General features: G+C 35.5%; 1 protein-coding gene across 3 annotated transcripts; it reads right to left on the reverse strand.

The window, feature by feature from the left end:
- Positions 1 to 476: 476 nt before the first annotated feature.
- On the reverse strand, positions 477 to 15,645 carry LOC149799339 (uncharacterized). 3 transcript variants are annotated; one of them, XM_089958655.1, is made up of 4 exons: positions 15,407 to 15,645; positions 7,604 to 8,197; positions 6,034 to 6,114; positions 477 to 4,562 (listed from the first exon to the last, which is right to left on the reverse strand). In XM_089958655.1, the coding sequence occupies exon 4, from the start codon at positions 4,554 to 4,556 to the stop codon at positions 2,376 to 2,378; it is 2,181 nt and encodes a 726-aa protein (XP_089814781.1). In that variant the 5' UTR covers positions 4,557 to 4,562; positions 6,034 to 6,114; positions 7,604 to 8,197; positions 15,407 to 15,645; the 3' UTR covers positions 477 to 2,375. The 3 variants fall into 3 exon arrangements, with proteins under 3 accessions (XP_089814781.1, XP_089814782.1, XP_089814780.1); XM_089958656.1 differs by lacking the exon at positions 15,407 to 15,645 and having other exon boundaries at positions 8,094 to 8,359; XM_089958654.1 differs by lacking the exon at positions 15,407 to 15,645 and having other exon boundaries at positions 7,604 to 8,359.
- Positions 15,646 to 25,150: the final 9,505 nt, after the last annotated feature.

The raw sequence follows: 25,150 nt of genomic DNA on the forward strand, positions 1-25,150 counted from the left end.
AATATTGGAAAGTGTATGGGGTGATATATGACCACATAAAATCCTAATATTGGAAAGTGTATGGGGTGGTATATGACCACATAATATCCTAATATTGGAAAGTGTATGGGGTGATATATGACCACATAATATCCTAATATTGGAAAGTGTATGGGGTGGTATATGACCACATAATATCCTAATATTGGAAAGTGTATGGGGTGATATATGACCACATAAAATCCTAATATTGGAAAGTGTATGGGGTGGTATATGACCACATAAAATCCTAATATTGGAAAGTGTATGGGGTGGTATATGACCACATAAAATCCTAATATTGGAAAGTGTATGGGGTGATATATGACCACATAAAATCCTAATATTGGAAAGTGTATGGGGTGGTATATGACCACATAAAATCCTAATATTGGAAAGTGTATGGGGTGATATATGACCACATAATATCCTAATATTGGAAAGTGTATGGGGTGATATATGACCACATAAAATCCTAATATTGGAAAGTGTATGGGGTGGTATATGACCAGATAAAATCCTAATATTGGAAAGTGTATGGGGTGATATATGACCACATAATATCCTAATATTGGAAAGTGTATGGGGTGATATATGATGATACAACATCCTAAAATTGATAACTGTTCAAGTTTTAATGACCATAGAAGATCCTAAAATTGAAAAATGTTTGAGTTGTATATGACCATACAACACTTTAAAATTTTAAAGTGTATTAGGCGATATATGACCATACAAACGTACCCTAAAACTGAAATATGTATAGGGCAGTATGTGACCACATATGCATCATAATATTGAAAAGTGTATCGGTTGGTATATACCAACACACAAATTGTAAAATTTAAACATTAATGGGGCGGTATATGACCACACAACACTAATATTGAAAAGTTTATTAGGCAGTATATGACCACACACAAACACTCTAAAATTGAAATATGTATGGGGTGGTATATGGCCACACATGCATCCTTAGACTGAAACGAGTATTAGGTGGAATATGATCACACAAATAGGTGTACATGTGCACAGCTTATACTGTATACTGCAAATGTATGAAAAACTAGAATCACAAAGTTCCAGCTGTGCAGTAACAAAAATATTAACAGCTAAAATGTATGAGGAAACTTAAATCTGATTGATGTTGATATGTGCAGAGTTGTATGGTATTGCTATAATGACAATGATATGTGCTGAGTTGTATGGTATTGCTATAATGACAAAGGTATGTGCCGAGTTGTATGGTATTGCTATAATGACAATGATATGTGCATGGTAATGCTATAATGACAATGATATGTGCAGAGTTGTATGGTATTGCTATAATGACATTGATATGTGCTGAGTTGCATGGTAATGCTATAATGACAATGATATGTGCCGAGATGTATAGTATTGCTATAATGACAGTGATATGTGCATGGTATTGCTACAATGACAATGATATGTGCAGAGTTGCATGGTAATGCTATAATGACAATGATATGTGCAGAGTTGCATGGTAATGCTATAATGACAGTGATATGTGCCGAGTTGTATGGTATTGCTATAATGACAATGATATGTGCATGGTATTGCTATAATGACAATGATATGTGCAGAGTTGCATGGTAATGCTATAATGACAATGATATGTACCGAGTTGTATGGTATTGCTATAATGACATTGATATGTTCTGAGTTGCATGGTAATGCTATAATGACAATGTAAGAGAAAGTTAAATCTTGGTTGGTATAACCATATGAAAGTTGGGTATTAGTGTTTTATATAGAAACTATACTTAATTATGTATTTATTAATACCCACATGATGATAATATGCAGCTCCTAAAAGTATGTTCGGTTTGTCTCCCATGATTGGTAAATGTTTATGATACAAGCATCCGTAAATTTTATCAGGCAGATTTAAGTAGAATGAATCAGGAGTGGGTAATTATTCACTGTATTTTTTTGTGCCCAGGATGTCACCTTTCCTGCCATGATGTTTGATTATGACAATCCATAAGACAAATATTTAATTATCTATATCATTGATCTTTCACTGGATAAAATGATATGTCATGCATGGAAAGGGAGTAAGATGTTTTACTTGTTAATTTGTTGCTTTGTTACAAAGGAAATGAGGACATAACCATCATGCATCTGTCAGTCGTAAGCAACATTCATTTCGAACAGCAATTCATTATGTCAATCTTTATTAAAAAAATAATTGTGGCTAAAATGCACAACCAGTTCACATTCTTCCATGCATTTAAAGCATATTTTAATGTGCCTTCTTCTCATCATGCTTATGAAATGAAATTTGTTGTCATGACATATACTATTGTTCCATTAATTACAACTGACATTCTTCATTAATGTACAGGCCTTCTATGAGCAGTAAGAACTTTCTTGAACAAAAGCGCCAAGTAGAACTTGGCAGCATTGTGATAAGGGCGGATTTTCAAGGATTGGGTGAAGCATACAAATGCACAGGTCTGCTGATTTTCCTGTGTAAAGGAATAACCCAGAAGATTTAATGCCGTGTCTCTGTGTAAGATATTTGGCTCCATCCTAATCACGTTAATCATGTTGTCAATGGCAACCTGTTTGTGTCTCTCCTTCCCTTGTCTGCTGAAATTCAGATACTGAAAGAAATAGAGGCATATGAGTGAATCAACCACTCCCCAGTCATACCAGAAATGACGCTCTTTACATCTCAGATGTTGGGGTGCTCCAATTGACCTGAACATCTCCATCCCCAGTGGTGTGGGTGTTATTGAAATCTCTGACTGAATGTAGATCACAGCAAAGGATACTTGAGTCTGCAGAAGCTCCTCAGTACTGAATTTCTTTGTGCTGAGTCTTTCGAAGTGAGAGTTCTTATTACACTTCAGTACAGTGATGCTGGGTCTACTATCCACCGTACCAGAGTACATATATTTCATGCAGTAGTCACCAATATGTTGAAGACAGGCCTCTGTTAAATGATAATTCCCAAGTTCCATCCCCAATCCACATAGTTTGAGTCTTACTGATGTAGCATCGCTGTTGATACCAAATGAAAGGAAACCTGACGCCAAAGTCACAAGATAGTCTACTTGATCTTGAGATAGAAAGCATGCATTTTCTTTGCAGAATGTGGCAATATGTAATCCTAGCTGCGAGCAGATGCTCATCATTGCATGCTTTAGAGGATATAACATGATGTCCGACAAATGCTTAGAAGCAAAGATCATTCTTTCTAGATAATCAAACAGTGTTAAATAACTGAATGGAATGTGTTGAATTATAGCACGTGTACAACCGGATGCACCCATGGCAATGGATTTGTAATCAAAGTCAATCTCATCGATGCAGTCTCTGTTTACCTTTGCAATTATTAGATCTGAGACATATTGAAAGGTCATTCCACCGATTCTGTTTGCCAGAATCTGCCCCAAATTACAACATTGTATCCCAAGTAGAAAACTACAATCAGTGGAGAGAAGTTGTCTGAGCATCTGGACTAAAGCCAATCGTTTTGCGCCAACTATCTTCCTGTCATAGATATTATTTGTGATAATGAAATAATCAGGACAAAATCCTGTTGTTGCCCAATTATATATTTGTCTGATGCAAAGGATGAGACAGTAAAGAAGATTTTCATTACTCCACAGCTCACGTGGCGTTCTTTCTCTCATCCACAAAATACAAATTTTGCATTGGTAGCTAGAAAACGCATCTTTAAGAACAGGTTCAATAAATGTTTTCTTAACCATTTTCAGCAGTATGTATACTTTCATCACTGTTTCTTCAAACGACCTCACAAGCTCCCTTTCAGCTATTGAAAATGACACCCTCCACTCTATGTGCCTTTCAGAGCTGTGTGGATGTCCAACAGGTGTGGCAAAACATCCATATACCCAGGCATTCACTATCTGTTCAGGTGAAGGCCATCCACACAATCTGCGACGCTGGAACCATTCGTATCCCTCTTGTGGCCATTGTGAACATCTTATAGCAAAAACATTGTCACAGGAATACAGCTCGCTACCTATATAAATTTGCAATGCTGGACCTGATACAACAGGCAAACGGTCCGAGAGAAGATTAAATACATTTGATAATACAATCCTCTTTAATGAATCAATAGCTGTATATTTACTCATACTTTTATTCCCGTATAGTGGAACTGGAATGTTGTGTGGTGTTACATATATTTGTTGTAGTTTTATATAACCAGGATGAGTGAAGTCATCCCTCACCATTAGATAATTGTTCTTGTCTGGCTGACAGTCATCTGGATGAGTGATAACCTCTTCATAATTCATATGTCGCAACAGGTCTATATCTGATTGTAGTCCAGGTCCAGTGGAACCCTCACCTCTACTGCCGAACAGGTATGTTCTCATTTCGCGTTTCATAAGAGCCAGTCTCATGTTACAGAACAGCTCACCCTTAATGGCGGCTTTAACCTTCCTGTCTCGGTCTTCGTATGAGTAGCCAACAATATCCATAATGTCGGATAAAATCTCCGATACATAATGGTGATACTCCGGGATGTAGCGTGCCATGTCAAGCTAAAATACGAGAAGAAAATTGCAAACATTACAATCATGATCATTATAGCTATATTTCTTGATGAAACATCTGGATTTAGTCATTGTCATCATCATCATTATCATCCACCCACCAGTATCGTCATCATGCCTTTAGTGAGTTTTCATCAAGAATGAACTGTAATAATATGAATCAGTATTTATTATATTGATTCTTTAAACCTTGCGCACTACACGTTATGAGTTTGCTGACAACGTTTAAAATATTTCAGCGATGCATGTCAGTTTCTGATATTGTTTTTAAACACTGTCATCGTGAACTTTTTTCACACGAATCCCTTGAGTGTGCATTGGATTGAATATGGTCCAGAACTATTGATTTTCAGTTTACTAAATTTGGGTTTGGACTCAAACCGATATGGGTGACAAAGTGGCTAGTCATTAAATACATGAGAATAAAATGTAATAGAATGAGATTATCAAAGAAAATGCGCATGGTCGTTTTTAAATTCAACTCTCCAAGTTTCTCTTCTCCACCCACAGACTAGCTGGGGAGAAAGAAAGAAAGGTTTATAATGCTAGTACTACTAGAATATTGTATCTCCTTCACTGCATTAATTACATCATCCAATATAATGTTGTTCCCATCAAAGTCGTTGGGTTTAATGATCATACCATGTCTGATTAAACTTTCGATTTTAAAATACAATAGCCAAAAACCATACAAGCAGATGGACATATATACAAAGGGACAACATTAATGAATGGATGTGTGTGTGTGTGTGTGTGTGTGTGTGTGTGTGTGGAGAGAGAGAGAGAGAGAGAGAGAGAGTGCAATGATGTAGTTTATTCTAACAATTGTATGGGCTTGAAATACAATCTATTTGTTTCACAAATTCTCTACTAAGTCAAGAATTATGACGATGCAAGCTAAATAGCGCTGTTTTGTGGTAGGTCCAAGAGAATCCAACTTCCACTCTCGTCAGAGATCAATACCAGCTGATTAGTCTCAAACAGCACTATAGACAAACGTATCATCAATGCAAAAAATGGAGGAAATATCAACAATAAAACTGATTACAATGGTGGAGATCTGAAAACATAGGACATGGTCTTTAACGTTTTCGTGAATTAGTATTGTCTAAATTTTAGCATTGTTCAAAATGGATTAGTTTAGATAACTTCTGACTTTGTATACTACACCAGTATAATCCTCAATCATGTTATCTTAATAATGCCCATACTGTTTGAAACATTTAAGTTTTGAATGTGGTACAAAGACCGATGGATGGAGGATAAATGGATATGCATGATCAACCTTTTCTTCAAAGCCAGAAGTCTTAGGAGTCACGTCCTCTTGATCATGACCAATCAATTATCGCTTTTCACCCCGTCCCGAAACTCCATACCCTTGCTCCTACCAACACAATTGTAAGATTGAGCAGCAGGTATGAAGAGCGATCGCTTAACCTTTCAAAGGAAGGTGACATACCTCTAACAGACAATACCTGGCATCATCATGCTATCACAATACTGACAAGAAAATGGCAGATATGCTCTTGGTCTGCAGACTCTGTAATTAAGACAATATATATATATATATATATATATATATATATATATATATATATATATATATATATATATATATATAGTAAAATGATGGGTTCAGAAATGAATCCATAAAATGGTTCTGCTATGTACAATATACACTATGTACACTACTTCAGCCTTATGTTGCATTGCACAAGAAAACCCCTACTTTCCTGTAGAGTTAAAAGCTAACTATCCATTAGAACAGAGAGAGAGAGAGAGAGAGAGAGAGAGAGAGAGAGAGAGAGAGAATTCTAATTAGTCCTTTCGCACTGAAAGCTACAAAACCTCTTCCCTCTCAAGTCTGTGAATCTTATTAAAACCACTTTCCCAGTCCATAATTCAGTCAAGATAAAACCTGATACTTGACACACGAAAGCAAATAAGGGTTCTCACACCCTAGGATCACTGCCCTCAGGCAGACAGTTCCGTTATAATTAACAGCTCTAATTGTTTCAACCAGTGCTATAGGGAAAACATAACTGCCCCTATCACTGTAGCATCACAATCCCCAGGTATCTAATTTCATCACACTATATATATATATATATATATATATATATATATATATATATATATATATATATATATATATATATATACACGGTACAAATTGTTTTTCCATAGACCTTAATACTAATGTTTGGGGAAATAAATATATTTTCTATCCTACTTTAGCGAGCATGTCACACACTGTTCTAGAGAGCAGTGCTAGATTGTCAATTTGACAAGGACAAAACCAGGTACTCCATTGCATTTAAGAGAGATAACTCTGCTGGAACTAGAATGAGTAAGAGTTATCTAGTCACAACAGATAGTTTCAGACATGTGTACCACATTTTAAAAAACTCATAAAAATACAAAATATCATCTCGATAGGAATTAACATAATCTCACATGTTGCCAGGAGCACAACTTTTTTTTTTAAAGCCTAACAGAAAGTACAACTCTTACACAATGCACCAATCACAGCTAGTTTTGTTTATTTCAAAATACAATGTTCCTGCACCTTAAGCCCCGCCCACCTGGACTTGCGCAATTGGTACCGTTATACTATATAATGCTGTCGGGCATTTCTGCGCATATTTAACTTCTTTAAACCATAGTGCTCATTATATTAACTTGTATTGCATTTTATATGGGCCGGTGGCCTAAATTACAATATTATTATTATTATTAGTAGTAGTAGTCATAGTAGTAGTAGTAGTATAACGATAATTATAACTAATGCAAACGACACAAGGTAGACAATTTTAGTTGCAAAGAAAATAAGTTTGCTGACACAAAAAGTGGAGGAATCAACTAGAAACGTTAGAACGATTATAAATGCACTAGAAAGTTTACCCCTTTTAACGTAGTGAACTTGGTAAGGTGCGTAGAACTTTTCGAGGATTTTTAGAGACATGTCGCTACAATGATATTTTTTATCAAAACCATTTTGTCATGTGTTACCAAAGAAAGAACATTACCAATACGGGTGATAAGTACGCTGTCAGTTGGAGATGTCGGATGGGAAGGCAGACATAAGGAAGAATCCTATTGTCGTTGTGGGCTTTCCTATAACACGCTATGAATACTAAATACAAGCCTTTGACTGAAAGTATGCTAAATTTGCGTGACTATGTCTCGCGGATGCATAAAACACGCGTTAACAAACCTCTCAGGGATTTGTGAGCAGATAGTAAAAACATTATACAGTTGACTTTGTGTTTAAATTTATGCATTTACGACTATTGATAACGTAATCCATTCTTCATAAGCAGTATTCCTTAATGTTATTAACAGCATCTTATTTTGCTAATATGTTAATTTTCTTTTGTGTCTAGTTAGAATGTTTGGCAGCGAAATGAAAAGCGATCAAGATGGAAGCACTATGAATCAAATGGAATCTAGATTCTTTGTTTCGTTGACGTTTTTGCTAGAAATGTTTGCATAGTTTGCATGGAAATAATAATCTACATGATGGAGTGTAATGATCTGGACTCGATTCCCTTGTGCCAGTCGCTGTTTTGAAGGTCATATGAGCTGTTCTCGACGCCCACGCCGCCGCGCGACTGTTGAATCTGCGAAATAATGAAACTCTTTCAATAAGGGCATTGTATGGTATATGTGTACAATCTTCAGGAACAGGCCTAAGAAACATAAATCTTACATGGATTTTATATAAGCATTTCTGTTACAAGTGCATTTAGTGATGCACGATACATTCGTGTGTGTGATTTGGATTTTCAACGTATCTTTAACAATTTTTCAGTCATATCACTACGGTGTCTGCAGTGTGGCATTTTACATTGTGTCTAGCACTGGGGCATGTCCCTCCCAGTCACACAATCCTGACACCAGGCCGACCAGTCTGAACACTAGCCTCTTAATGCTGAGCGCCAAGCAAGGCAGCTGTTAATACAATGTTTATCAGTCTTTGGTATGACACGGTCGGGATTCAAACCCGCCATCACCTGAGGCGGACGCTCTAACCACTTAGACCACTGGAACGGTATCTTCAGTTATATGGGTATCAACGGGATTTCGTGACGTTCACTGCTATTGTTTTTGTCTCTCTTACGAGCAAGGACTTACTGATATCTTTATCGATGTAGGCAAAATATTCAGTTTAATCTAGGTAATGAATCTTCAGGAATGCTTACATTAAAAGGTGCTAACAAAGTTTCTATTGGCTCTTTATAGTAATGTGAATAAAGATTTTTAAATGAAAATCGCGTTAAAGAGTGCTAACATGTTTATACTTTATGTCCAGAGCGATATTCATCAATGCTGGGTCGGAGACACACGCATTTCATCATCATACGACGCACTCGAGTCGAGTGGCTATATGCGTTTATTTTGAAATCTCGTTAAGGCACCGATAACATGACACTGATGGCACTGTTTTATGACATTGTTTGCAAGTGCATCAAACTTACAGACTACAAATACTTTTTTTTTATAGCGTAAGCCTTTCTTTGCTCATTTCAAGAAACTTTCTTATGCACAGAAAGAGTTAGCTAAGAAATAATAATAATAATAATAATAATAGTCGTCATCATCATCATCGAATAATAAAAAACGCCCATTCTTTCCATTTGATTCCACAATTTTGTAGGCTCGTTGGTGGAATTCGAAATGTCATTTTTTGGGCACCATACGTTCTATGTAAATATTCGTGCATATGAAACATTTATATGTTAGTCCGTATCATTGCAATATGGATTAATCTTCTTGTTTACTTGAGTTGTCTAATGCTTGAACGTGTTCTTTTTTTTTGTTACTACACGTCAAAAGTCCTGCCATTACTACACGACTTTCCTGTGTTTGTCCCATGGTTATAAAGAGAGCGGTGGGGAAAGGGGGAAGATAGATTGAATAGAACGGTAGAAATATAGACGGACTACGGTTTCACAATTTGCTGCAATTTCTCTAATCTTCCTACTCCACATTCTACCCAATTGTCCATCCTATAAAAAAAACTATATTTACAGGTTCACCATTTTGATATCAACGACTAATCGAGTTTCTTCTAACCCTTCGCATTCCATCTTTATATCGAATTCATGCAGGTATGGTAAGGTGATAATCGTTTAAGTTTGCTAGGTCAGCTAGCAAGCGGCTACCCTTTTCCGACACCCAATCCCGTGTCAGCCAATACCATCATTTCGATAGGCAAATGACTTTAGCCCTATACCCCAACATAAATGTCCAAATATAAAAAAGAGGATGGGAAGGGTCAGAGGAAACTTGAATTCATTAACGACGTGATGAAATAATTTTAAATCCACCTGACAGCAAACGTACAGTATTCAACACTAAAACGAGGCATAACAAGCTTATTTGGGTTTTTATGAGTTATAATGTTAAAAGCAAACATACCTTCATGTGATCTCATTTTTTTTGTTACAAATACTAAATCGTACACACTTATCATAGACTGTTTTCCTTGATGAAGAAAGTAGGCTTCAGCCGTGATAGGTTTTTTCCTATTTCACTGAATTTAGAAGCGTGGGATATGGGCCACAGGAAAGAACTGAACGTGGTTTGGTTACTAGACTTCAAAATCCGGTGATTAACACTAGACATACGTGTCGAAACAGTAAACTACTGCAAAGAACTAACTATATATTTTTAGGAAGACAAAATGTCTTGCAGGTAAAAACATGTACTGTATTATATCATTGTTTATGAAAATGGTGGCCATGTTCTTTATGAACCTGACAGGGAATATCTGAGTTAAAACAATTTAACCCTGTATTATCAATTTAATAATAATAATAATAATAAGAAGAAGAAGAAGAAGAGGAAGAAGAAGAAGAAGAAGGAAAAGAAGAAGAAGAATTGAATGAATGAATGTCACGATAATTTTTTAACAGTATCTACACGGAGTTTGGGGCAAAATGTTGATTTAAAATGCCTTAATGGAAATATGAATTTGATTATGGCTAATTTTTAAAGTATACTTGCCCTATGTTAATAACGAGAACATTTCTATCTTTTTGTTTATCCTATAATGACCATCATTGTACACTTTTCTCTAATACTAATAATTTATAAACCCCCCCCCCCCAATAATGAGGAAAATTGAGAAAGTGGCATGAAATGCGGAGAAAAGAGTTGGTGGAAAGGTAGACATCAAGACGTAGAAAGGTTATTACAATTTCTACTATGTCGCGTTTCTTCCAACTCCACATCCTGCCCATTCTTGTTATCAGTGAGTAGAGCACTTTTCCCACTAATAAACAACTTACCTCCATTATATATCTCTTTAATCAATAATGGTTAATAATAATAATAATAATAATAATAACAATAACAATAATGGCAACAACAAAGTGAACTATAATGCACTTCTTTGTTCTTATCTTTAGTTTTTGTACTGATTTGTTTGTTGTTGGTTTTCCGTTTTTTATTTCGGGGGTTCATTTTTACTAGTGTAACTCATGTACTTCTATCGTACTTATACATACACGTCGATGTTTGCCATATTGACAGTGATTGTGACTGAGTTTTTGCATTGCCTTTGCCGTCAAAGTATATGTCATGATATTCCCCGCAAACAAAAAATGTAGAGTAAACTAGTACGTGAACAGCAACCTTGACTTGAACAGCTAACATTCGCTCCAAGTCCAGAAACTTTGGGCAAAAATGGGATTAGTTAAACCGGACGGTTATATTCTGCTTCCTTTTTTTGAAATGTAGTACGTATTCAAATTTTATTTCGTCGAATATTTTTTATTCAGTACCTACTGTCGTGTCAACGAAAGATTTTAGCCCAGTTAATGACATCAGGATCCCAAAACATGTGCATGAGTTGGCGAGATACATGGCATAGGAACCAGAGATGGGCACGAAGTCAGGACGGTCTACGATACTCATATAGACAGGTATATTAATACCATGTTTGCATGAGCCTGCAAAACTTACAAAATGTACTAACAGCTGCCTCGCTTGGCACTCAACATTAAGAGGTTATTGTTTTGACTGGTCGGCCTGGTGTCAGGATAATGTGACTGGGCGGGACATTGTGCTACATGTCTGCGGCATGATGCCCCAGTGCTAGACATCACTATAAACTGCCACACTGCAGACGTCGTAGCGATATGACTGAAAAATTGTTAAAGCTATGTAAAAAATCCTAATCACACACACGCATGAGCCTGCCTGATGGATCATGGAGGGAAAAACGTTGAAAAACAGGCAGACAAATATAGTGAGACAGTCTAGTTGCTAATACTGTAGAATAATAGTACCACCACCATGAATAATTCATACATTAACACACATTAAAAAAGAGTATCACTAATCAGTGAGCTGAGATGCAACACATTCCATTGTTAGTCTGTGTATTCAAAATTTTAAACTTATGAAGATATGCCATATTTATCCTTTCTTCATAATTTGAGATACATACCGTTATGAATACATACCAATGGAACGCTTATTGTGATAACAATTTTATTATTTCTGGTTTGAACTTGCTTGACTTTAATTTTTTACATCACTCCTCACCCTAGCATCAAGGCTTCCTAACATTTGGCAATTATATGGAACAGAGATATAAATCAAACGTGCCCATCCAAGATGACTATAATCTGTTCACGAAAGGAATGTTTTCACAACGTTGAAAATGCCACCATTAACAGTGTCAAGATACATGTCATAGCTTGGTGGGTGGGTGTGAAGGGGTTTCAAGTAGAAAAACAATAGTAAAAATAAATCTATAGAGGAAATAGTCTTCTTGCTATCATCTGCAAATAATGCAAAACAAAATATTTTACCATTCCATCAGATAAAACATGAAACCAGTCTCTTCCATTTAAAGCGACAAACGCAGTAAAATGCTTATACAAACCAAAAAGCATCTCTTCAAAAGTTTTCAGAGTTATATTTATTTAAGATACTGCAGAATTTGGTGGTGTTTATACACTAGCTGGGAATACCCGGGCGGGTACAAGCACCCACCAAGTCTTTCTGGGTGTCAATCTAACAACCCCTCAATCCAGTTGTTTTACAGCTGACAAAGATTGGGGTGAGAGAAGGGGTGGGGGAACCGGCCACGATAGGAGTAAACAAACTTGAGCCAATTAAATTCGACCCGATGGGTTTCGCTCTTTATGTTACTTAGTTTAAGACCATAGAGTCGCAAGGGTAGACTCTAGTGCTTATCATACACACCCGGCTCAGTAATTAATTGCCACCGAAGCTTTTTCGCTCGTTCATTCTTTCCTTCTTTCGTTAGAGATGAAGGGTGAGAGAGAATGCAATTGTCTAAATTTGTGATATCTCTGGTAATGTCCAGCCTATATCCTCACAGGAACATTGCCCTACAATTATCAAATAGTTCGCTAATGGCTGAAACTGATGGAAACGAATAATAATTTTTGTACAAAGGTGTGGAAAGTAGTGCACACTCTTCCAAGACATTAGGTGGACAAATACACCGACGTTCAAGATTAAGTAGTCTCCAAGCTAGAAATATTGTTCCCCTCCCTCAACTTTACGAATTGCTTGTTCTTTAATTTCCCGACCTGAAAATAAATACCTTTGCTCCTATCAAAGCAACTGTAAAATTCAGTAGCATTACGTCAACCCAAGATTTTTCTTATTATTAGATGCATAAGTTCAATTTAATCTTACATTAAAAATCTACGTGAATCTAAATTATAAGCTAAATTAATTTTTGATTTAATTTAGTAATTGAGCTGGAACGATTGAAAAGGACGTTTGACGTTTGACGATGTATTGAAAAGTTTCACAAAATTTCGACATCGGTATCTACAAGCAGAATAATACAACATACTTCTAAAGCAGAGATAAGCCTTTTCTTACAAAAATAATTTCAACATGTCTCTTTTTGAAAAAAAATCTTTTCTCTTCACAACGAAAAAAGTTTGCAAAATTAATTCTTCTCCTTACACATATTTTAATATCTCCAGTTGCTTACGACCTTGAAAACTCGATTAAGCGAAGATCCGTTCTCCAACCTTTCGAAATGTCAGATTTCATCGTGTACGGGCATAATAAATAGTGGTTGTTGCACCTCAAGATGTGAAACAGATATCAGAACGCACCGAAGGTGCTCACGCATAAGAGAAATAAGATGTGGACCAACGTGTACATAAAATATATACAATATTGCAAATCATGGTCTAGTATGAAAGTTATTGATTTATTATTTCATTTGTGTTTGTTGACACATAAGCGAATTTATGGTCATATTGCGCCGAGGTAATCAGAGTAACGTGTCTTGCCTGGAGTCACACCGCGGCAGTCTGAAAGTCAGATATAGAATGTCCAGCAATTATGTAAATCCGCTATCTGTTTTATCGTTCACCTCAGTTGGATAATAAAAGATTTCTTATTACAATTATGGAATTGACATAGTTATCGAACACTAGTATTCTTGATAAAACTACATTGGTACTACTGACAAATGAAGCACTTTCATACATAATGCAGTCAGTGAAAGATATTGAAGAGCTTGTCTCTTTTTAATTTATTATCTAACATTTGATAATAATGCCCGCAGCTAAAAGATGGTTTTATTTATTGAATATTTATCTGATTCTTTGGTTGGATTTCATGGGCACATCAATACATGAAAGATAATACCATGCTGATAGTGTTGGAACAAAGTGATGTTAGTCTTGGCAGCATCGGAAACCACACCTTCAGCTACCAGTCAGGATAAACAGAGTTAGAAAAAATTTAAATGTTAGACCGATATTGTAAGGATTTGAAAGCAAAGCTTTTTGCATTCCTAATTCTACATATTTAAATTAAATGTTTATCAGATGGTAAATTGATTTCCCTTGCAACAACAAAGTATCAAAATCTGTTCATACTTTGCAAAAGGCAAAATTTGCCTTAATCAAAGCCAATGAAGAATCTCCGGATAGTTTCCAGGTGGTCTCTCCAGGAATCGCTATAAATAATGAAGTCATCGATGTATGTGCCATAGCCATCTATATCAGATATCATGGCAGATTTTGTTTGTTCAATTTGGAGGAACATCTTGGAACAGGTGCTCATATTTACATATTAGCTGCTTTATCTCAGTCTTTTTTTTGTGGTTGTAGATGTGAAAGGTTATTATACGTATTCTTTAATATTTCAGAATTCTGAAGACTGGTTGAACCAAAGTTGCCACAGTCTGGTTGTACGTCATTTAAATCGTCACTGCGTGGGACAAGAACAACTCAGTTTATTTCATGATTCACAGAGCTGTCTCAATCAGCATACTCATTAAATAGAACTACATGACTAGTGAAGGAGTTATTTTTGTTTCCGCTTCCAACGAGTATTTTTATAATTTTAAATCACTTCTTTTAAATTTTATAAGGGCCTTAATATATATCCCGAAGATGATTTTGAAATATTGGTAAGAGAAAAAGAACTTTATCACCAGGGTAATACTTTCTCATCTTTGAAATTTTGACCTGCCTTATTTGTACTTGTAAGTGAGTGGGTAGGGTATTGTCTGTTGCAACTTCATAATCAAAGACAATCTAAAAGATTAAGGTCGGAATCCTTTGTGAAAAGATTTTTTTTAACAGTTACAATAGTCCATGTGGGATGTGTTCAAAAGATAGTTCAAAAGAACTAGCACTGGTCAATTGACAAATAAAACAAGATCTACATTATTAAATAAATATCACTTTTGATTTCCTGCCAATAAAAATGATGTATGATCTTGTGGTAAGTCTTGATGTCTCCTAAGTTTCACGGGCTACACTAATAATTTCATGTTTATGTGACTGAGGAAGAACTATTTGAAAGCTCACTGATCACTCGTCATCATCATATACCCCTGGTGGTCTCCATTGTCTCATCATGACTCCATTTTTCAAAAAGTAGCAAGTTGGTATCTCTGTAGAATCATCTTCACTAATATCCCTCTGAAAAAGGGGGATCTCAGCATTTGGTACATGTTCGACGACAAGTGATTATCGTTTGTAACCCTGATTAGAAATAAGAGAACAAATAGCTAAAAGAGGATCACAATAATCAATACATTTTGATTGGTGAGTATCAGAGGCAAATGTGACCTCATCAAAAGCCAAAGCAATACATGTGTCAGCCAAAGGAATATTTTTCATTCTCAAGAGCTCTTTTTTTTGCCATAGCTCTAGTAACTGCACAAGCTGTGTATAAATCAGGGATTACATTTTCAATAGGATCAATCCGTTGATCAACACATGGTTTGTCAGTTACTAATGGATTAACCGGAGCCATATCCCCCGCTAAGTCAATGCCTAGCAATAAATGCACGCCCTCAAGTGGCAAATATTTCACAGAGCCGACAGTCACTGATTCAGAAACTTAGTCTAATGACAAATCAATTTCGTGGAGAGGAATTTGAATACATCACACTATTCTCTGAACAAACAACACTTTCAGAAGAAGAAGACTTTCAAAATAAAAACAAAATAACGGACAAAAAAGATTCTAAAATGCTCGTAAGTCCCTTAATATTTAAATGAGATAGGATTGGCAGAATCGCCAATAAGAGAACCTTCGACATGAATGGTTCCTTATTATCCATAATGTAAACAGACCGGAGTTTGTTTGTCCCAACAAATATGTTGTTTCCATTATTTAACCATGTCCTACGAGAAATAAGATCATTTGGAATTGCGCTGTCTTTATTATGTTACTTATTTTATAACTGAAAGCAAACAGAAACATAGTGTCCCAATTTATTGTAGTATGTGAACGTAGGCAGAGATAAGGATTTCTGATCAGACTTATCAGACGTTGGATTATTCTTAGTTGTTCCAGATTTAAATTTTTGAAGTACTGATCTTGCTTCTTACTAACCATCTGCTGAGATGAAAACTTATTGACAAATTAACTTTGTGGCCAAAGGATTATCCGTTAGTTGTCAGGTGTGCTAGCAAAGTTTTCTATACTGTACACCAAAGAACATTTTGACGCCACTATAGACGCAGTTCTTGAACTCTTCAAGCATGTCATAATATTTTTCAATCTATTTAGATGTACACAACCTGTCAAATAGCTTTTTTTACCTAGCCAACTCGACATGGGCTTGGTTAATTTCTCTTTTGCAATTTCTAAACCTCTGTCGATACGCCTCAGGTACCAGCTCATAAACCTTCAAATAATAATCAGCAGTTGCTTCTACTAACAGTGAAGTGTAAACTTCATGATCTTTGCCAATACGCATACTCCGCAGTCAAGTCCATGCTCTCTTGACCATTTTAAATCTCGGCTATTCATAATGTAAAACATGCCGATCTACGTCTTTTTCTTTTAAAGCGGGTAGCAAGCTAATACCGTTGTAACAAAATAAGAAACAAATAAACATTCATAAGTGGGGTGCTTTATGCTTCCAAGTTCTAACTACTTTAATCTAATTTGAAGTTCCATTTCTTCCGTGTCTTTTCGCATTTGCATTTTGTATTTTCGTCTTGTCTCCACCTCTCGAGATAACTATGGGCTGCTGCACGTGTAACACGATCGTTTATCGTCACTTTCATAATATGCGTTTGAAGACTCCTCCCAGTTAATTTGCACGATATCCATTCTATCAGACGGTGCAGGTCCCTTTCGAACTCGCTCCATGTCTTTTTAATCTATTTCACATTATTGTAAATTGTGTATGCAGTCCCAGTTATGAAATCCACATAATCAGGTCAAGCTAGTATCTTAAAACGTGTTGATTGATAGCTATCCAGAGCAAAATCAGTAAAAGTTTTAATAACAAAATTTATTACATGCCCAATTAATGTTGCGTGCATGATCTAGCGTTCGATACAGCTGTTCAATTCGTTTTCTCCGTATCATACATCTGGATTCGAACTACTTAGTTGACTTCTTAGGCGTCGCGCCCAGATAGTTTTCAAAGCAGTCAAACTTATATAAATCCAGTTTTTTTTAAAAAAAATTCATTCATACAGTAAAGATAAAGATATTTAGAGAGTGTAAAAAGACGTGTATGTATTAAATTCAAAAGTCGCTGTTTTTCCTTTCCGGCGACACCTTGAAACTCGTTTGGAACATTCTGTATATATCGTCTTTTTCATTTCATTACTCGGTATTCGAAGAGAAAGAACTACCCAGTACTTGATTTGTGGTCATCAGCATACTAAGATCATCGAAAGTTATATCTTTGCCATTGATACGCACCGGTAGCCGACTCGTCCTGATCTGATGCACGGAAGCACATATGTTCCAACATATGTTCCAACAGCACAACCTGATACAATTTATTTTAGGCCCGGCAGATAGAACACATGTTTTGAAAATTAAGAAGAAATAAAAAAAATATTCATAGTGTTTATAACTATTTTAAATTTCAAATGCAAATATGGTAGACAGAGAGCCAGTCAGTTACGATAAAATAATGACATACAGTTATTAGCAAATGGCAGTAGTAATTCCATTAACTAGACATGATTATGAGAAAATAAAATCACACAACTGAAGATAATGATAATGTTATATTATCCTAACTATCACCAAACCTTGTAATATAATTACATTATAATATATTAGAAATAAAGTGACGATGACCTATATATAATCTTTCCACCATGAGAAAAGTGCTTAGACTATACCTTTGAAGTTTAAAATAATGTCTCAAATATCTGAGATCATTTGAATGATCTTTCCGGACCCTTTGTAAAGCCGTTTGTTACCACTGAACTCGAAACATTGAAGCAAATGAAAAATAAATATTGAATAAAAAGTCTGGTTTCGAAACATTTACAGCTGTCGAACTTCTACAGCATATATTATACATAAGAGATATAACGTTGTGCAATGACAATGTGGACCAAACAATATATCCGACTATGAACCTGTTTGATTACTCATCTGTGTCAATGATGAGATATTTTTAATTATAGTTATATATATATATATATATATATATATATATATATATATATATATATATATATATATATATATATATAAAAGAATACAACAGAGATACTGTGACCTTTATTTTGAAAGTCTGAATTTGTATCCTCCATGAGAAACACATTGTTATCCGTTGAAAATTCAAGTTTAAATTATTTGATATTTGCGATCACATGACTGGTCTCCAGTTCTCTTGTTAAGATTATGTTGCTGATGATCTCAGTAGCTCAGAACAGCCATAAATGAAAACAATAAATCGGGGTGCAGATTACTTTGTGTTTTGAAGGTTCTTCTGTACAAGAGAAATCATATAGCTGAATTATTGATGTACATGCTGGTATGTAATGTAGTTGAATTGATGATTGATGGACTGTCATCGAATGCATAAGGCGTTTAAGGTGGCTTCCGTCAATATCTAACGACTGTGAGCCATTAATGATTTGACTGCTAGGGAACTATCTGCTTTGTATGTAACTGGACGGAATACAAACAATGTTTCTCATTACATTATTGGAATTGTTCATTCTCTGTTACATTGACACTTTCAATTAATAAGTTTAATCAACTGGTGCTGCCTAGCATTTCGAAACCCAAACTCTTATTTCACGCCTGTATAATAGGAATAAATTATTTGGGCTGGAGACAGCATATCGTCAGTCCATAGTTGGTCTTGGCATGTATTAAACCTGCAACCATTTGGTAGCGAGTCAGGGACCGAAGTTTTAAATTATGAACAACAGAGATACAAAGTTTGGAACCGGATATAGGAACCAAAATGGGGGACCTTGAAAGCGATATCCTTTTGACTTTAACCTCAAAAATGTTTTCTATTTAAAAGATTTCCATTTATAATACAAAACATATCGGATTCAGCTCTTTTCTGATAGTCAATCATTTGCTTATATGTAAAACATTTGCATCGTTGCCATTAATTATAATTATTATTCAAAACATAGCCTTACAATCAATGACATACTTGAGGTGTGACTCGGCAATATAAATAATGAGCGAAACGAAATAAAAGGTTAAAGGTTACACCCCCTCCCCCAAATTATTTAGCAAAAAGGATTCAGGAGAATTACAGTAAATATGAAACATTAATTCATATAATATTTTCAAGACATGATGGTCATTAAAAGTTAATGTGAAATTTGCAGCTGCATTGAGAGAATTAGAAAGTTAACTTACTTTGTGCCTTGTTCTTTCTTTGGCTGTTTTTGATGATATTAAGAATAATATAATCATGCTTAAAATGATTTAGCGGTGAATCTATACCTTTGAATTATGTTGCCACAATAGGACTTTTAGCATTAGTAATAATATCAGCAACATTATTGTGTATAATGTCATCAATTGTAATCCCTATCGTTGGCAGCTATACTGAGAGAGAGAGAGAGAGAGAGAGAGAGAGAGAGAGAGAGAGAGAGGTCTTGATCTTATGTCTGTAATACTTGCAGTTAAGTATTCTCGAACATGAATTTTCAACATATCAGTGTAAGTTTCCAAATACAATGTCTCTAGATCAGACCAGGTCTAATCCGTACCTGTGCAAATAGTTTATCGAACGACGCAAACATGCGCACGGTGACAAGACGGTATGATTGAATATATGACTCATTTAAACAACATATATAATCTTGCAAAGTTGTAAAGACAAAAGTGCTGAGTGACACATTTTCTGTGGACTTTGAACCCTGAATAATGTGTTGCGCCCTTCACATAGGTTGAAAAAGACAAACTTAAAATCCTGAGGTCGATCTCACCCAACTGCAAGATAACCTGAAAAACGAGCAGCCTTACTCGCGCTGTATAACCTTGAATTATTCATAGCTAAAGAAACAAAATATGGTGCAGATAAACATTCGGAAGGTTGTATTGCCTGTCTGTTGGACAGTTTATAGTTTGACATATTTAAGGGTGACCCTGTTCAAATACACGTGACTCTTTAGCGAACAGGCAATCGTTGCATATCATTTAAGTGAAAAGAACCTACCTTTGGTGACGTGAGGTAAAAGTGAATGTAGGACTCATTTAAACGACATAGATAAACTGGCTAAAGAAAATCTAAAATAATGCGTGACAGATTTTATGTGGACTTTGAATCCTCATTTAAGTTTTGCACCCTATACCCGGGTTAATAAAGACAAACTATTAAAATCCCGATGTCGATTTTTACTTCCTGAAAAATAACCTGAGGATAAGATCAGCCTAATAATTAATTATAATATAAGTCATTCATAGCTGACGAAACAAAATATCCTGTGGAGAAATATTCCAAAGATTTTATTGCCTGTCTCTTGGACCGTATTTAGTTCTTTCCTTTTATATTTTAAGGATAACCGCTACTCATATTTACTTATCTCCTTAGCCAACAGGCTATCAGTGCATTACGTAAAGTCAGAATCATCTATAATTTTTTAGTTATATGTTCCTGTGCATTGTTTTGGTACTAGATTTGGCAAAGTTTATGTCTTAGGATTAATATTTCTTGAGTGCATTTTACGAGGAATATTTTAAACTATTAAACCATTATCAGGTTGAATTCAAAAGTTTCTTTTCACTTCCTATATAAATACAAAATTTGGTCGCTTGGTGAGCCTCCCCCACCATAATACTTTTTATTAAAATCGTTACCATACTATTATCATCACCCTGCCACTGATGTCAAGGTCACATGTCTTTACTCGGATATTTATTTCTGTGATGGCTTCTGAGCTTGTTAACACTTTGAAAGAGCTATTAGTTCATTTCTTGAGTTCCAGATTGTCAATAAATCTTAAGAATATATTAAATAATGCCACTTGAATAACTTGGAGGTTTTGCTTTTAACAAATTTTTTATTCATTGAACAAACTTGAAATGTGGGTTTATTTTGTTAGTATCTGATATGCGATGATGTGATCTTCTATCTATGATGTTAGGGTCGAAGTCAAAGACTATGCTAAAGATGTCGGAACTGTAAATATGTTGTGAACATGTTCACTCACATCTAATGGACAATATTTGTTAAAAAATTTAGTATGCTCGAGTTTCTTATAAATATCGGAGAATAATTAAAATATTATAAGATAAAAAGATAAAAGAATGGAAGAAAACAGACTTATCTTGCGTTCCCACAATTTCATATTGTCGATAAAAGCATGCGTCCATTATAGAGACTTTAATTTCAATGATATAACCAGCTAACGCATTTACATAAGGTGACTGCAACCCTACCACAAACCTAAATCGATTGCGTTATGTCAGAAGATGATGTCTGGTTAATACATCCATAAAACGTATGAAACTTTGGGTGTATTCTTATCATAATTGCAACAGTTAACATCTAGCTCAGTTGTTAGTGTTCAAAATAAAATAAATCTTTGGCCAAAATGAAACTAAAGACATAAACCATGTGCATGTTTGCTTTTAATTCATTGGCAGAGATATGTCTGCTGATCCATATACATTATTATGGGAAAAAATGTGTTACATGCATGATGCCTATATAGGAAATCAAGGGACAAGGTAGATTCTTACAATTTACCATCGCGCAGATGCGAGGGTGCAAGATGACAACAGCATTAACATTTATGAAATATTAAAGAGAATATGAAACAACCAAACTACTTTGCTCTCGGCCTTAACTCTGTGGACGTTTCCACCATTTAAATTATCGATGTTTAGCTGATTCAGTTATATTTTCTTGACTTTGATTGTAAATGCCTCTTAATTGATGAGCACACAGAGGGTTATAGATGAGAGTCAAATGTCAAAATTTCATAATAAAAAGTATGGATATTTGAATGGCTTCCTTCTCTAAATGTGTGTAAATCTGTTCCTTTTATCATCAGCAGGCGATCTCTTTGTCCGTTGAGAATTTGAGAACGTATGCCGGAAGAAGCGCTAATGTTGTCCTATTGATATTAAGTTCTGGTAGATTAAGACACATACCTATGTTAAGTCAGACTGTGATGATTTTAATGGAATTTTTAATTTAAGTCATACAACTTTAGAATGTGTTGGTGGGACTGGGACCAGAGAACACATGTGCTAAAGATAATCATGTACTTGTAATGATATATCACAAATATTGTACACATTGATCTGAACTGTAATTTTCAAGGTTTTCAAAATGAGATTTCATGTCCGAAAATGGAAATGGAAGGGGCGTATATTATTGTCCATGTCCATTTGTTCATCTCTATATGGAATAAAATTTTGTATTTCGGGTCGATTTCCTATCTTTTGACTGCACGGTCAAAAAATAGTAGTTGTGTGGTATTCATAGCCATACAACTAGTGGTTGTATGGCATTCACGGCCATACAAATAAGTGTGGTATAGTATTCACGGCCATACAATAGTAGTGGAGTGGTATTCACGGATATATAATAGTAGTTGAGTGATATTCACCGCCATACAAATAGTGGTTGTGTGGTATTCGTAGCCATTCAAATAGTGGTTGTGTGGTATTCATGGCCATACAAATAGTGGTTGTGTGGTATTCATAGCCATACAAATAGTGGTTGTGTGGTATTCGTGGCCATACAAATAGTGGTTGTGTGGTATTTATGGCTATTCAAATAGGGGTTTTGTAGTATTCACGGTCGTACAAATAGTGTTTGTGTGGTAGTCATGGCCATGCAAATAGTGGTTGTGTGGTATTCGTGGCCATAAAAATAGCGGTAGTGTGGTATTAATGGCTATGCAAATAACAGTTGTGTGGTAGTTATGGTCAAATAAATAGCGGTTGTGGGGTATTGATGGCCATACAAATAGTGGTTGTGTGGTATTCATGGCCATACAAATAGCGGTAGTGTGGTATTCATGGCTATGCAAATAGCAGTTGTGTGGTAGTTATGGTCAAATACATAGGGGTTGTAGGGTATTGATGGCCATACAAATAGCGGTAGTGTGGTATTCATGGCCATACAAATAGTGGTTGTGGGTAATTCATGGCTATGCAAATAGCAGTTGTGGGGTATTCATGACCATACAAATAACGGTTGTGGGATATTCATGGCCATACAAATAGTGGTTGTGGGGGTATTCATGGCCACACAAATAGTGGTTGTGGGGTATATTCATGTCCATACAAATAGGGTTGTGGGGTATTCATGGCCATACAAGTAGGGTAGTGGGGTATTCAGGGCCATAAAAATAGGGTTGTGGGGTAATCATGGCCATACAATTAGGGTTGTGGGGTATTCATGGCCATACAAATAGGGTTGTAGGGTATTCATGGCCATACAATTAGGGTTGTGGGGTATTCATGGCCATGCAAATAGGGCTGTGGGGTATTCATGGCCATACAAGTAGGGTAGTGGGGTATTCAGGGCCATAAAAATAGGGTTGTGGGGTACTCATGGCCATACAAATAGGGTTGTAGGGTATTCGTGGCCATACAGATAGTGGTTGTGTGGTATTCATGTCATATAAAGAGGGGTTGTGGAGTATATATTGGAAATATAAATAGGGGTTGTAGGGTATTGATGGTTATAATTCGGATATGGTTATGGATCACATTAAATTGTCAAAATTTCCTTTTATCAAAGACAGTTTAATTTTTATTTTATTTTTGGTTCATGATTTATATGTTACTTGTGTCATTTTCAGACGATTTAAATATCTTTTTATGTGGTTTAATGCATTATTAGGACATCACTTAGTATAACACCCCTCATCTTTCACATGGAGAGTTTTATGACTACTATGTACATAACCCAGATAAAGTTCACTCACATATAACTTTCGTTTGTGTGGTACAAATATAAATCATTTGTGCGTACATTTATCTTGAGCACAATTTAGTAAGATAATTTTTTAAGGTTTAGTGGTGCAGAGTTCAATGATATAATTCAAAATTGTATACGCACAGATGGAAAGGCTGGTAATGAAAATAGTTTGTCCTGATGCAAATGACAGTCTTGCTTTTGTGATTTTTGAGAGTCCCGACAACAGTTAAAGATGTTATTTCCATAATAAATGTTATACCAACCATATTTGAGATTCGGGCATATGGTGTTACACCACTCCTCTTGTCTAATAATCTAATAGCAATAACTGCTATGCATTAACACATATAAGGTAGAGCAATATAGTAGTTTACTTCTGCCTGGCTATTAGTTTCGTAATTGCTATGACCCACCACATACGATGTTGGGGTGTATGGTTTTACCCCAACCTGTATCTCAGTATGTCCATCCTTTACCCTAGTAAAAATAATAATTGTTAAGTCCTAACACATATGGGGATGTAGTATACAATGTTACGCATGTATATCCATTTGTGTGTCAGCATTATTTTTTTTATGCCCCACCCTGTATGTGGTTCAGACATATTGTGTGACTATCTGCCGAGCAAAAGTCTGGAAATGGTTTGCGTTTACGCCAGTTTTCAACCTGTGTGGTGGAGTATTGGTGTTCTATGCAGATGCAGTGATTGATTCAGTCATCTTGCAGTATGTAAATATTATAACCCAGTAAATAATTTTGATAATTTTGATATAAAATTGCTTTGGTACCCTGACGCACCAGGGTACATATATGGTTAGACAAGTTTTCATCAAATAATATAGACAAATCTAAATACGCTCGGCCCTTTCCACTGACGATAAGAAAACATCTCAGAAATATTGCAAATACACAAATGCATACACAT

The sequence above is a fragment of the Sinohyriopsis cumingii genome, chromosome 5 (assembly GCF_028554795.1).
Source record: "Sinohyriopsis cumingii isolate HCF-2022 chromosome 5, ASM2855479v2, whole genome shotgun sequence".
In the NCBI taxonomy this organism is placed as follows: Eukaryota; Metazoa; Mollusca; class Bivalvia; order Unionida; family Unionidae; genus Sinohyriopsis; species Sinohyriopsis cumingii.